At 32.7% G+C, this 15,664-nt stretch overlaps 1 protein-coding gene and 2 long non-coding RNA genes across 4 annotated transcripts; 2 read left to right on the top strand and 1 right to left on the bottom strand.

The window, feature by feature from the left end:
• Positions 1-664: 664 nt before the first annotated feature.
• LOC105326654 (probable cytochrome P450 CYP44) lies at positions 665-6,542 on the top strand. Its single transcript, XM_034451523.2, has 9 exons — positions 665-1,025; positions 1,665-1,902; positions 2,260-2,450; positions 2,683-2,878; positions 3,167-3,341; positions 4,290-4,456; positions 4,838-4,916; positions 5,495-5,654; positions 5,950-6,542. The coding sequence occupies exons 1-9, from the start codon at positions 833-835 to the stop codon at positions 6,120-6,122; spliced, it is 1,572 nt and encodes a 523-aa protein (XP_034307414.2). The 5' UTR covers positions 665-832; the 3' UTR covers positions 6,123-6,542.
• A 1,803-nt stretch (positions 6,543-8,345) lies between these two features.
• Positions 8,346-9,925, bottom strand: LOC136274406 (uncharacterized). The gene is made up of 4 exons (XR_010712726.1): positions 9,889-9,925; positions 9,719-9,783; positions 9,415-9,509; positions 8,346-8,486 (listed from the first exon to the last, which is right to left on the bottom strand). It is a non-coding gene; the product is annotated as an uncharacterized lncRNA (long non-coding RNA).
• A 1,085-nt stretch (positions 9,926-11,010) lies between these two features.
• LOC117683233 (uncharacterized) lies at positions 11,011-12,963 on the top strand. Of its 2 annotated transcripts, none has more exons than XR_010712725.1 (3): positions 11,011-11,248; positions 11,837-11,989; positions 12,317-12,963. It is a non-coding gene; the product is annotated as an uncharacterized lncRNA (long non-coding RNA). The 2 variants fall into 2 exon arrangements; XR_010712724.1 differs by having other exon boundaries at positions 11,017-11,223.
• The last annotated feature ends 2,701 nt before the right edge of the window (positions 12,964-15,664 follow it).

Here is a 15,664-nt window from a genome sequence, read left to right as displayed (position 1 = left end):
TAAAATGCACCCTATTACAATAATATTCCTCTATTCCTCAAATGAAGTTTCTTCAGGTGAAATAAATGATAAAAAACATCATATCGATATCGACATAATGGTTCTGCATATTTATGGTCTTTGGTATTAGGCTCAAATCTTTTCTTTGCTTTGACTGCTTAGACTGCATATAAGATGCAAGTCAGTACAAACACCTTGAAAAAAAAAACGAGATTCGCAGGTGATACCACTTCAATGATAAAAATCGGCGACATACAAAGTATCGATCTCAAAAGCAAAAAGGCTTGCATGAAAGAGAATTTATCGGAGCGATACGCATCTCTCTGTAACACGAATAATTTTTATCAAATGGAATCATCAGAGCTAGCTTTTCCCCCCAAAATCTGTATCTCAGATTGGAGACATGCAGGTCATCATTTGGTAGTACATGTACTCAGTCATGGGCCGATCCAGAACATTTTTCCAGGGGGGGGGGGGGTGTGCGAGGAATATTTAAGTTTTCCGGGGGGATCCCAAATATTTTCGGTATGCGTAATTTTATACTATGTAAATTTAACAAATTTAAATTTTCCAGGAGAAGGGGGGGGGGGGGGGGGGTCACAACCCCCAACTCAAACCCCCGCTATATCTGCGCATGTATACTGTAAGACGTGAGGGTGGGAAAGGGGCGGTGACTTATACTAGTAGTTTGGTAGGAAAACGCTGAAGCAAAGAGAACAACAAGATGACATTTGACCCATTGTCTGACCTTTACGGATATACATGCAATGTGAATTATGAGAGTTATGCAATTTAATATCTATAACAAGGATAGTGTGGTAAGAACAGAGCTATGTGTAGCCGGCAGTGTTATCTTCAATCCAACCTCCTCTTCGGGCAATGTCGGCGATATATGAGAGTGGTGGCTACAGACCAGAACCATGAGACGAGACCCAACTCCTCGATCCAGAACGTCAAACCATTCAAAGACATACCCGAACCAAAGGGCCTGCCTTATCTCGGTACATTGCTGCAGTATAGAAAAGGTATATGATTTGCTAACACCCAATCTAATTGTTATTACAGTTTGCTGTGGTCTGCATAATTAAACAGTTGATTTAATTAATTCAACCCTTTTTAGGTTTAGGACTATTACAAAAGATCTTACGACAAAGTCATTTTTTCATATAATGATCTTTAATATAAAATATATATATTATATACATTTAACGATTCATATCAATTTTGATTTTTGTAAGTATGTTAATACTGTATTAAGTATAAACATTTAATGGCTATTGAATGATGAGAAGAAGATGGGGAAAAAGATAGCACAACAAACTGCCCATTTAGTTAAGTAAAATACAATTTAAAATTTGATATTTTTTTTCAATTACCCTAAATATATTTGATGTTATAAATTAGTACAAGTTTACAAAAGGATAATTTTCAACTATATTCAGTTTGGAATATTTTAACAAACGATAAAAAAAAAATCCTAACGTTTCGAATCCACAACCTAAAAACCCCTAATTCTATTATGCCTAATGTCTGGTGTTCTATACCACTGAGCCAATTCATTCACAATACAGTGTGTTGTTTCATTAGTTGAATATAAGTGATGATTAATTCCGGCGACTTTGAAAACAACAGGGGACAATAATAGGATGTTTCACTACATGCAGGTCCCTTTCAAAGGTTCACAGTAGACAAATATCAGGATGCTCATATGTCAAGATACAAAGAATACGGCCCGATCGTCAAGGAGACCATTGCTGGTGTAACCTTTATCCGAATCTATGACCCAGATGATGTCAGAACAGTTTTTTTGAATGAGGACAAACAACCAAACGTCTCTCCACTTCTGGTCACTACAAAACTGTATAGACAACAGAGGGGCCTCTCCCCGGGGATAGGAAACACGTGAGGTTTTATATACACATTTATGAAGAATACATTTTTTCTGATATAGCTTATAACACAAAGAAAATGCAAAAGTCTTACCATTTCCACAAACTAAAGCCATTTTGTCATGAATGACCGTTAGTTTTTAAGAGTTCATACAAAACACACTGCAGTGATTTAACATTTTATAGACACATTACAGACAAATATATTAATAAGTGAAATTGAGGGGGAACTACCTAGAGATTTACTCCCGGTAATCAGGTTTCAGACCACTATTCAAGATAATGCTAGTTAATACAGAAACCAACTTCTGAATTATGTTAGGATCAACGTTTTTATTGTACATTGAAAACATAGATATGATTATTATAGGAATGGGGACGAGTGGTACAGATTAAGGAGCGCTGTACAGAAGATGATGGTCAGACCAAAAGCGGTCACCGTTTATCTCCCCTTTGTAGACGAAGTCGCTGAGGATTTCATTGCACGACTGAAGAAAATTCGGAACGACGGTGGGGCAGTAGAGGACTTTCGATGGGAAGCGGCAAAGTGGAATCTAGAATGTAGGTTGAAATTTTTGCAATTTTATATAAAAATTTATATTGAAAGTTTTAACTTTATAAAATACATTATCCATAAGGAGAGAGAGAGAGAGAGAGAGAGAGAGAGAGAGAGAGAGAGAGAGAGAGAGAGAGAGAGAGAGAGAGAGAGGGGGGGGGGGGGCAATTCATATATAAAATATCGGGTAGTATATGCCATCAGTCTCCGAACAATTTGATGTATTTTCATTGACAGCCTCTGGTATGACCTGTTTTGAGACTCGCCTTGGTTGTCTCGTGGACCCGCCTACCTCTCACATTATGCGCATGATCCACAGCAATCATGACATATTTGATGTGTCTGCAAAGATCAACTTTTCCGTGCCTTTCCATAAAGTCTTCACTACAAGGCTTTGGCAAAAACTTCTTGACGCAGAAGACTATTTCTTTGGGTAATATATATTTTGAGGCTTTAATAGTTAGAGCTGTCTTTGTTTAATAAGAGTGTTGATACATTTATCTTCTTAATTTGCAAACAAAACAAAAATGCGTCGGAGGAAACGGAAAGTCTAATACAACAATCACTTTGATAGTGTATTCCTCTAAATATTGATTTTGTACTTTCAAAAAGATATCCTGAAAATACGCAAAAACGCCAAAATAATTTGGCGTTCGGATTAGGTTTTATTAATGCTGAAAATGACAATTTTGAAAAATGACAACATTGTGGCATATTTCAGACATGGTCAGATACTAGTTGACGAGACGGTAGCAAAAATTAGCGATCTACAGAAAGAAGGAAAGCTAAAGGATGGACAGTTTAACTTCCTCTTATATCTATTGTCTAAAAAGGAGCTGTCCTTTAAAGATGTCAGCATTATAACCCTGTCCCTATATGGGGATGGACTAAATTCAGTAAGGACCGACTACCTGTGTATGGCCCGTCAAAAGTTGCAATATTCTATTATTCTCATTAATTACTACCGGTAATACTACCGACTTGGTTTGAACATTTTTAGATGTTTTGATAAATTTTTTTTATCGTTTTCATTTAACAAATATGCGTATTACAATTGTACTACACCATATTATTGTCATAATAACATAAAGCAGAATTTTTTGATCGAGTAATAAACCAAGTTGAAACTTAAAAAAAAAATGTTTTTTTCAGAAACTTGAGGATTCTTTGACTTGACATACGTTTATAAAGAAAAATATTTGTACCCAGCTTATCGCTCGAGGCATAAAAATGACACTAATATTATACGTACTTGTAAGTTGGCCCACTTGTTCATTTATATTAAACCATTTTGATAATGCATATTGCATGATTTTCATTTGTATTTATACAGTCATTTATTTATTTATTTATTTCATCTGTATTATACATTTATAATAATATATTTTGTTTTTATATGTACTATGCACCTTTTTTTCATTTTACAATAAGATTCTAATACGTAATGTACTTTATAACGAAATGAAACAGAACAATAATGAATGGAAATATATTGAATGGAAAACTAGAAAATAAAGAATACAGATGGGAGTTTTTGCCAAACAAATTGAAATGTATCCAAATAGAAATGAAAAATTACACAATATACAGATAAGGAATAAGACAAAATAAATTCAAAAGATACATAATATATGAATATTACATTTATCAGTGCAAAAAAAAAGTCTAGTATTAATATATATGTATTACATTTCACTTCATACTTGTGAAAAGATACTATATAGAAGTTGATATTGGTTAAATTTATTGTATAGTTTGGATTGAACATGGGCCATTGAATTATTACCACTTATGGTATATATTATATAAATTAAAGTAAAATTTACAGAACATATTATTTTTAGACTGTACCAACACTAATATTTGCCATGTACTGTTTGGCCAAAAACCCCGAGGTCCAACAGAAGGCTTATGAAGAAATCCAAGAGGTTCTGAAGGATGATGAACCTATCACAGGGGAACAAATTACCAGAATGCCATACCTCAAAGCATGTGTCAAGGAGTCACAAAGGTTATTAAGCAAATTTTCAGCTACACTGTCCAGAAGTAGCTTATACGTAAATGTACAATGTACAATGTGCGATATACCGCAATATTTAATGAAGCAATTACATAAAGTAATTTGAAACAGAGAGTAATTTCAAACCTAGAGTACTTTTGAACATAGAGTACATTTTTCTTGAATCGTAACATGTAATAGTACTGCTTTCATGACTTATGACATAGGCTATACATGTATACCGGTATTTGATTTAATTCTAAAGACTAACAATTATTGAACACACACTGTTTTACTAAAAGGCGAAAAAAAACCCACAAACAACTGAAAGATATTACTTGAAGAGATCAACAAGATCAAGAATTGTATTTAAGTTGGTTTTAACAAATTCAGGATCATGCCAATTGGACTTGAAAAGAAAAGAATATTGAAAAAAGACCTGATTCTTGGTGGCTACCTTGTACCAGAAGGGGTGAGCGTATTGTTAACAACTACATGTATAATGAAATAATAAAAAAGAAACTGTTTTTGGATGATGTTTTCATTAAGATAACGTTCAGTGCATCACCAGTATTGAATGCTTTGGATGAATTTCATGCAAGAATAAAAGTATACTAGTATTTTAAATTGAAGTTTGCCAAAATTAATTAAGATTTAAAACAAATACCGGATGTTTGGACTGGTCACTATAACCGCGGACGTAAAGCCTTCCCGTACTGTCTTTCCTGACATGGCTCTGAATGACACTTTCCTACTACTTGTGAATCTCTATCAACACCAAGGCACTATTTGTTTTATCCAGTAAATAAACCGCTCTGTAGTTATAATTAATTTATTTCTACATCTTGAAACATGATACATGTATTTGAAATTAGCAAACATTGCAATTTCACAGAGTGTACATTGTCGATATTTGTACAATAGGGCTTTTTCAGCCCTATCAATATTTTTACCTTCATATGTCACTTTCTCCTTCGTACATGTATGTCACAAGTTGTTGCACTCATGTTTGCCTTTGCTGTACATGGTTGTAACTTTATGTTTTCACAGACCACAGTGGAGTTGGCCCCTTATGTACACTACAAGTCCCTAGAGTATTTTGTAGAGCCAGATCGATTTCTACCCGAGCGCTGGTTGAGGGACGGATCGGCTTTGAACATCCATCCTTATGTACTCATACCGTTTGGTCATGGACCAAGAATGTGTGCAGGTTTTTTCCATTTTTTTTCCTTCTTAAACACAAGAACAGTTTATTCATGATATGGATATACAATTTATTTGATAATTATGATGAATAAAATAAAGACAATTTGTACACGTAACACACTTGGATATTTACGGTGTCGCTTTCTTGGACACAACCCATGCGCATGCCCTCCAACACTTACTGATATTTGGCAGATTGGATTAATTATTAAATTATGACATATTTACTTACCATGATTTTTAACGACTAAATCAAATCGATAAAAACTATCACTGTTTAACATGAGCACTATTTGTAGGGAGAAGGTTTGCAGAACAAGAACTTTACGTCATGTTGTCCAAGATGGTGAAGAACTTTAGTCTGGAGTACAGTGGTGACCTTGACATGAAGTTCCAGATGTTGATGATTCCTGACAGGCCAGTGACCTTCACTTTCAAAGACAGACAATCGTCACAAGGCCAATGTCAGTGAACAAGAAATTACGAATAAAACAATTCTTTCTTGGTCTGGAAAAAGATCTTCGGGATCGATTCCGTTTCTTTTGCAATCAAAATTAAAAAGGATTATAGATCTATTTATTGCATGCTTTCGTCCATCTTTTGGAGTACATTGTATTATATTTTTTAAGATATTGGATAGGATTGTGCACTTTTTGAACGATATGATTAAATTTTAGAAATACTTGTTCTGAATTCTAATTGTTGAAGTATTTAAATGATTTTAATGTTAAATGTTTTTCTTGAATTGTTCTATTATTGCTGATACATGTTTAATATTTTTAAGCACAGATATAGTTAGATTTACCAATGTATGTTACAAGCATTATTTTTATACAATAAAATCTAAGAAAGTTGGTAATTGTTATCTTTCTGTTATCTACACTTTAAACAACACAATTACCTGTTTCGAAAATTCATATATGATAATGCAGTAATATTAACGTAAACAAAAGAAAGCACGTGGATATTTTCCGGGGTTCCTCGCTATACACTGCCTCCTTATCGGGGACCTTTTGTTAAGTTCAATGGAGAAGACACAGATGTGACTCTCCCATGCTTCGTCATAAAACGAAAAGCCATGTCACACACAGGTAAGATACTAGAACTTTTCTGAAATTTGCAAATATTGATTATGAAGTTTTGGCGATGGATTCATGAGCTAATTATGACAACAATGTTCTATAATGAAGCATGTTAAGGTCGCTTGCTACATGTATATAATCTGACTTTTCAGGACACATGCACCGTCTTAAGATGGCTATTTAAATGTTTCGTTAAACTGATGTATCGGTCAGCATCGATCAGTTTTGTTGAATTTTATTATATCTCAGTGGTTAAGGTATCGGGCTTTTTAACCGCAGATCACGAGTTCAAATCCGTATGGGGATTTTATTCATATTTATTGAACACAATTTTTGAAATCACAGGTTTTTGGGGTTTTTTAAAATATCCAAAATTAAGTATTTTTTTCGCCTATTTGATTTATATACTTCTTATGCCTCGTCTGCTTTCTTTCAGAATCAAGTAATTTTCTGTTGTTTTGATAAACTAATTTAAGGTGTAGTGAGCCACCTTAAAATCATTTACTGATCACTAATGATCACACTCTCGCTTGGCGGAGACAAGCGCAACTCACTTCATCAGTTTACTTTTGCAGAGAGCAATTCTGGACGGAGGTTAACCTGATGGAACTTCACCTAGCGTATTGTCAAAATGTAATAACAAGCAAAAGTCAAGTTATTGTGTTCATCGCTTTCCTGCTGATGGGTGTTTGTGTGACCCTTGATAACAACAAGACGGAAAACATCACAAAGAGTAGTAGCTCGGAGTCTCCCGACTCGGACAAGCTGAATATTCTCTCTGGAGTATTCACTTTAATGCTGATAGTTGCCGTCATGTCTGGTGTTGCTACGTGTATCGTCAAAGGAAATCAAATGGAGGCTGAGAAAGCAGACGACAACGAGGAAGTGGACGTCACAGAAAGAACACTTTTGACTTCATCACCATGAATCAATATTAGCCATAGCTCTTATCTATTAACAGTGTGGATTATTTATATCAGTACTGTACACAACTGTAGCTATTTATATGAGTACCACAGCTACAATTGTATACAGTCTGCTAACAGCTATATTTTCATGTCGACGGATTTCATTGCTAGTCATTATATCAGTACTGTACACAACTGTAGCTATTTATATGAGTACCACAGCTACATTTGTATACAGTCTGCTAACTGCTATATTTTCATGTCGACGGATTTCATTGCTAGTCATTATGAACAACTTTGCATAGATGGTAACCCAGTCACTGATCGAGAAGACAAAAATAAAGGCGTACACAGGCAAAAGTGGCTCGCATGAATCTCATATGAAATTCGCATGAAGTTCATGTGAATTCTTCGCATGAGAAAGAGACGAAAAGTAACACGCATGAATTTCATGCGAAAACTTCATGCAATTTTGACATAATTTTCATGCGAATATCATATGATAAAAATTTCGCACGATATTCATGCGAAAATGTATATCTTATGTTTAACTGTTGTTTCATGCGAATATCATGCAAATATCATGCAATTTTCATACAAAATACTATGCAGCTTTTAAATTCAATAATCTTGAAATCTTGATCTCTTTTTATCTAAAGTTGAGAATATAATCTGTTATATTTTGAAAAGAAAACTGAAGTCCTAATTAATTTGCTTTATATAGAATTAACATTAACAGAAAACAATGACAATAATCTTCTTAGGAAAATCTTCTTTATTTAGATAAGAACATAATTCAAATTTCTTCTTCTTCCACTTCTCGAAAAGGCTTGTTAGTTCATCAATCTACAAGAAAATATACATAATGCAGTGTTCATGAAATTTTCCTATTGCTGAATGGCATACTGGTATCTATTTTGAATGTGAATTATTAATATTGGAAGATAAAAACAAAATTAATTGATATATGACATGCAGTTGGTAACATGATAAATGCTCGTTAAAGCAGATTTGATCAAATACAATAAATTTATGTTTGTCATATCCGAATACTACGATTCTCACTTTATCACTCTGATCCATGTCCTTATGTTATTTTAAGCTTTCAGTTTGTGAGTTTATTACATAAGCCAAATCGCTCACCTGAGCATCAATAGCCATAACTTATCAAATCTACTTTATGCTGCCAAATACAAAACATTTGGACAACTTTGAAGAGTACTGTACATTTTGTTTATGAGGATTTTCAAATTTTTCCTCACATAATCATCAAGCCGCTTTTGTTGTTTCAATCTTTTAGGAAAATATTTCTAAATGTCAAAAACAATTTCTATTGTGGCCCAACCCTAGGAACCATTACATGTATATGAACAAATTTGAATCTACAATACCTCAAAATGCTTCCATACAAGTTTCAGCTATTCCGAACAAAGGCTTTTAAGATTTTTTTTTAAAAATAACAACGCATTTTAATTTCACTAAAAGAAGGTGTGACTTTTCATTGTTAAATTAACAAACTGGAATTCCCCTTCACCTAATTATATGTTTTGTGTCAAGTTTGATTAAAATTGGCTCAACTGTTCTAGAGAAGGAGAAAATGTCAAAATTTTACAGAGGGATGTAGACTGTCCAGGGACAGAATAAAGACAGACAATAGTGATCAACACATAAACTTTTCGCTCAAGCCTGTTGTCTGAATCTCTTAAATGAGCTTCAATGTTAAACATTGATCCAAATTATCATACAATTCTTAAAAAGTAGAAGTATTACTTACCACTGCATCCATGAATTCTTCCGGAATGTTGTTGGTTGTCATGCTTTTAAAATCTTTTCCAAAGAGTCTTTGCAAATCTGCAAACTTAAGGTTCTCTGCAAATATTGTTGTATAATTATCAAATGATTTCATTCCTGTTTGATCTTATAAATATCTAGATATAATTAAGTATATAAGTAATACAGCTATTGTAATCTTGATATTCATTAATAGATTTCTTATTTAATAGTTTTCACATCTCCTATACAAATTCTTAACAAAACTACATGTACATGTAAGTTGTTGTGCTTACTCAATTACGAACCTGCTATTAATGGTGGAAAGACACTCTGGAAAAATATGGAAGGATCTTTTCTTCTCTTCTTTTGACTTTTGGAAGAAAACAAGCTATGTAATGAACAATATTCAGGCTTTGGATTGGCTCGAGTAGGCCTATAGAATCTCAGTATATTTAGTACTTTGATTTATCCTCACCTTTTATACAGCCAACAGGCATGTCATCATGTTCATGTAACCCGGGGTATTTGGGTCGATCTTAAGTCCGTTGTGGATAGAAAGTTGAGATGAATTCAATTTACTTCTTAATTTGATGTAATCAATTACAAATTAGGTATAAATAAACCCTGCAATAAAATAAATGCGAGTTAGGAAAGATAACTCTTACAAGCATGTAGTTTTGACACAATATGAAAATATTCCTCTTTACAAACTAGACTCAAAAATATTTGTGTCTATATTTAAATTATCTGCTTATTAAATAAATAAACAATAATAATCACATCTGTATAAATAGAACTATACGTTATCATGTCAAACTTATTTCACATGAGTTTATAATTAAATTGTAGAAATATTAATCAGTTTCATAATACTACTAATACTATGATATATATTTGTACATAACTATACATGAACTAAGCTTAAACCATGTTTAAACAATGCTTACCTCACATTGTAAAGGTTGATTAGGAACAATATTCAGGATGTACAAATAATACTGTAGTTGATAATCTAAATTTCGCTATACCACATTCACACCTCCATCCAAATAGTACCAACTCCATATCCGTGTAAGGATGTTTTTGTCATGCTTCAATGAAAAAGATATCAGATATTTTATTGCATAAGCCCATAACATTACGCTAAGGATATAAGCAAAGTTTGCTCAGCTCTGTTCATCATCACAATACACTTCATCTTTATTATGCAGTTATAAATAATTGTAACGAATTCTTTATAATAATTTGCAAAAATTTCGAATGATGGTTTTTATTTATCAAAACGGGAAGCAGAGATCTTCCGATAATATATAAAAATTTCATTTAGGCCTATGTTTCTTACCTCTGTCATTCACTTTGTACTCGAGTCTCGTTCCCGCTGACGTCACATATTGCGTAAATTTTTGGTACTGAGAACCGTCAGGATAGTGTTTGATTTTACATAGAGCAATATACCAAAAATCAGTAGATCAGATCAGATTTTGTAATTTAGATATGATTAGAACAATTGTCATTAATAATTTAAAGCGCTACAGGTTGATGTGCATCTTTTTTGTAAGCCCTTGCAAACATTTTATTCGTTTCCGAAATCCCGTTCGAGTTATCTCCCGCGATAACTCATATGCAGACAGACTGAATTTTCTCTAGCTGCAAAGTTATGTACATCGGCACTGGCTGATCAGTGATGCAAGCCAGCAGAAACTTTACATCAACATCATCAAGATGTGTCCGATCTAACGTACTATTGTATACTCAGCGATTGAAAAGTTCGTGATCCTGGATAGGAGAGGAGCGGATCGTCAACATGCAGGTACCCTAGAACTACGATGTTTCAAGTGTGTGCATATTCTATGTGTACATGTTATATGTTAACTAACGTTTCCAGATACGTGTTTAAACACTAAAAAATCTACTGTTATTATTAAACTTAGATGCAGGTCTTTACATGTAACTATACAATCTACGGGGAAATTCGGGATGACAGAGGGTCTGTCAATTTTCTCCGAAGAGCTTCGGATAAATTTCTATCTATTGTGTATTTCTTAAACAAGAATGAATGAACACAGTGTAACCGTAATGATTACGAAATAAATCTGCAGATATATATTTTAAACATGCGGTTGCAAGCATGCAATCTGATTTCAAGCGCGGATCCAGAAAAAAAAATGCGGACGGGGGGGGGGGGGGTGGGGGGGGGGGGGGGTGATTGATTAAGTAACAAGGTTGGGAGGGGGAGTAAGCCATATTTTTATGAATTTTATAATTTAAATTTAAACAGTTTTTTAGGGGGTCTGGATCCCCTTGACCCCTCCTAGATCGGGTCTACATGTATAATTTTTGTGCATATTGTCACGGTGAATCCATTTATAGGAGTATATATGCAGTTTGAAAATGTTCATAACATTTTTAAATTTTTTTTACAGGGTTGATTTAAGATCCGAAGCAATGTTACACAGACAGAAGAATAGGTGAATGCCTCTCCAGTATATGTTGTATATATGATGGCTATAACAATAACATACATGTATATCACTTGGGAAATCATGCACAACAAACTGTCCATATGATGATACCATGTAAGTAGTTATTTGGTGAAATATGCCTATGCCTTGCGTTTTGAATATTTCTAAAGTTTGTAATTACATGTATATAAAATCAGACATGGATTAACATATATTTGATAAAAGAGGTTGGACATACCTCTTGATCTCATTTGCTTTTGATCAATAAAACATACTGTAAGTTATTTCAATACAGAGATACATTATGATTGTTTTGTTTTTTTAAAATTTTATCTGAGTGTATAAATCTTGTGCTTTTACGCTGTTATACATGTACTCAATACATGTACATTTGTTTGCATGTTTTATTATGAATTATATTTTGTTTTGCATATACACAAGGTTGACAAAGATATTTAAATATGGAGAGGGATAAAGAGACATGCTACAGAAGAAGGAAGATAAAGGCACATGATACAGACACCAGAGTGATTACACCAACATCAGTCCAATAACATTGGTACACACTGAAACTTGAGACCACAAAGGCCTGGATTCTTTTGAAATATACTGTCATCTGTGCAATATCACTTGGAATCATGGAAAACTTGTATCACAGTGTTAACAATTTTCAGTGAATTTTCATTGTCTAGCATAGAAATAATTAATTTTATGTTTGAATATATAGCTGGAAATTTTCCTATATGTAATTCACTTACTGCGTTCAACAGGTTTGGTACACGCAAACTCATAAATTGTATCTCAAAAACATAAGACTTAAAGTATGTATCCTAAATAATGACCAATGCAATCAGCACAGTATTACACATGTAATAAAATCTTAATGTTTACTGACCTTCTAAGAAGAGAGATATAACTCTCAGTTGGTGTGAATGACTATTGTAAAGGCAAAGTTTTACATGTTTACATAAACAAAGACTTTAAAAGTTTTGAAAACATTTATATTTTGATAAAATGTAAACTCTATTCTAATTTTTATTTATACATGTATTAATTCCAACACATGTAGAAATTGTTTAGTTGTCTTAATGTCAAATTTGTTTTAAAAAAAAAGACACTAGTATGTCAACTTATGAATGAAAGAATGTTTTTAAAGTGTTATAAAATTGATTTGGCATAATTAAATTTTTATATGAAAAACATGCAATTTTCATGTGAATTTTGCATGAATTTTATATGAATATGATACAAATATCTAATCGCATGAAAAACATACGAAAAATTATTCGCATGAAAATTGTACATTTTTCATGCGAATATCATGCGAACATATTTGCATGATATTTGCATGAGAAACTTTTCATCTGATTTTCGTATGACTAGCGCATGATTTTCATGCGAAAAGGAAATCGCATGAAAATTATGCGAGCCACTTTTCCCTGTGTACAAACTGTTGAATTTCGAAAGCCACTGACGGGATACTTTAATACTTTCATTCTGCCTAAAAAAAGTTAAACTTGTGTATTATTTTTGTATTGTAAGAACTGTTTTCGTTTTAGAACACGGTTACATGTATCAGTATTTTGAATGCAAAGTACGTTTGAACGCAGAATACGTTCAAAATATAGAGTTGAAAATCCTCCCATCTATATAATAATAAAGCAATCGTTGTGCTAATTTACAACTTATATACAAATCAATTCAATTAATCATCAGTGATTTGCAATCACTTTTGGTGTTCAATGAACATCTTTTGTATATTAATGTGAATCAACATGTGAAAAATCTTTTCCTTTTTTCTTTAAAATGAAAAAAGTAAATTTAAAACAAAATTACGTCTCCAAAAGAAACTCTTATTAGCATTCAAACAGATTGAAGTGCAAATAAAAGACAATATCGTTGGGCATTGAAAAAATATAGAAGTAAAATGGCGCATATACCCACTATTTTATTTTAATCGTAATGTTCTTTCATTTCATCAAATAAAATATAAAACATGACTACTTTTAATATAGAATCTTTTTGACAAGAGCTTGGACTTTTGGTGGGATGTTACTATGTAGTTTGCTCATCAAAACAAGCTTTCGTATATTGACCTTCTTTCTTCTTATTCGCTATGAGAAACTCTTTTCGTTTCAAATCTATTTTTAAAAATAACATAGAACCGTTTTGACAAGAGCTTTGACTTTCGGTGGGATGTTACTATCTAGTTTTCGCATCAAATATTGGCCTCCTTTTTTCTAATTCTAATTTGCTAAGATAAGTTCATCAATATCCATAGACTGTCAAAACTTGAAAGCTGTTTTCCAAGATCTTCTCTGTTGTGTGAAATTAACTCCGTTTTAACGATATATATATACATGTTATAGCTGAATGAAGTCGGACAGATGTCACTGCGTTCAATGCATTCATATAGCCAATAATTGAATGGATAACCATGAGTAGATCCAGCCTTCATCAAATCTGACTTTGTCACGTTCTGCCCAAAGTCAAAGCTCTTGTTAAAACGGTTCTACAATTTTACAAAAGTACGATGCTATTTCATAATCAGTTTGAATTATTTTCAACGAAAAAGGAAAAACAAAATTAGCCCCAAGATTTATGAAGAAGGAACGCGTGAAAGAATAAATGTTTGTGCTCTAACCACTGAGCAATATCTGTTATAACAACGTTTAATTGAATGCCATATGCGATTTTGCCACAAGTTTAAGGGTCTCTTTTAATTTTTTAAAACGTTCAATTGTTGGGATACAAAATATAATATTTCTATGGTGGTTGACCACTCCAAGTTTATACAAATTGGTACGTTTTCCATTGGACCTTAATTAAACAAACGTATGAAGCACAGATATATTATTCGAAGACTTTTTTTTACGCATACGCTATAGTTCAAACCTGTATATTTTAAGTATTGAACCTATTGGTGGGTTACAATTTGATGTTATCTTAAATTTACATCATTTGATACGAATTTTGGAATTGTTTATATTCTAATTTTTTAGTATCTTATCTATCATAAGATATGTATTTACCCGCCTTATTCGCCGGTCTTATTTTTGAGTTTGTTAACATAGTTATTAAAAAAAATACAGAGAGAAGAGTGAAATATTTTCTACAAAGACGGACGTCATGAAACGAAAACATAAGAGAACATCAAATATGTTTTATGACAAAACCGGTATACTAGTTGTGGTGAAATAAAAGAACTGAAGTCTTGTAGTCGCTGATTTGTTTTTAAATACTTTATGGTACATATTTACATAATATATTGGGTAGGCTGGATAGGTATTCCCTATACATGTATAAGCCTAATCAGTGTTGATCATGCAGGGCAACCACAATATATGTAATGTAAGTAATAAATAATGAGTAAATCATTTACAAATGTATTATAGGGACCTGTGTATTTCTTTTACAATTGAATAGTATATAATTACATAAATCAAACACCCGGCCCATTTGACCAATAAGTCACTGTTAACACTAAGAAATAATTTCTAATGCATGCGCGAGAATTTATTTTATCTTAATTTAAATGCAGATGTACATATATTAAATTTGCAGTTTGTCTTTGAATAATACAAATTGTCTTGAGTTAAATAAGAATTATTTGAAAAATTAACAGGGTTACTACAATATATGTAATGTAAGTATAAGTGCGTCTTTGTAAGTTTAGAAATGATTTTTATTATACAAGATTGATAAAAATTCCAAATAATTAAGATACCGGGAGCATAACCACGTGACACCAATTATCTTGAAAATCAAAATTCAATTTTGTTCAAAGTA

The sequence above is a fragment of the Magallana gigas genome, chromosome 4 (genome assembly GCF_963853765.1).
Source record: "Magallana gigas chromosome 4, xbMagGiga1.1, whole genome shotgun sequence".
NCBI lineage: Eukaryota > Metazoa > Mollusca > Bivalvia > Ostreida > Ostreidae > Magallana > Magallana gigas.
This window is presented reverse-complemented; position numbering and strand designations above follow the sequence as displayed.

What these genes read in the sequence shown, in the direction of transcription:
- LOC105326654 (XM_034451523.2), top strand. Translation starts at nt 833, where the DNA reads ATGTGTAGCCGGCAGTGTTATCTTCAATCCAACCTCCTCTTCGGGCAA. An exon ending in GGCAAAGTGGAATCTAGAAT is followed by an intron (nt 2,451 to 2,682) that starts GTAGGTTGAAAT and finishes TTTCATTGACAG; the next exon opens with CCTCTGGTATGACCTGTTTT. An exon ending in TGTGTCAAGGAGTCACAAAG is followed by an intron (nt 4,457 to 4,837) that starts GTTATTAAGCAA and finishes TAACAAATTCAG; the next exon opens with GATCATGCCAATTGGACTTG.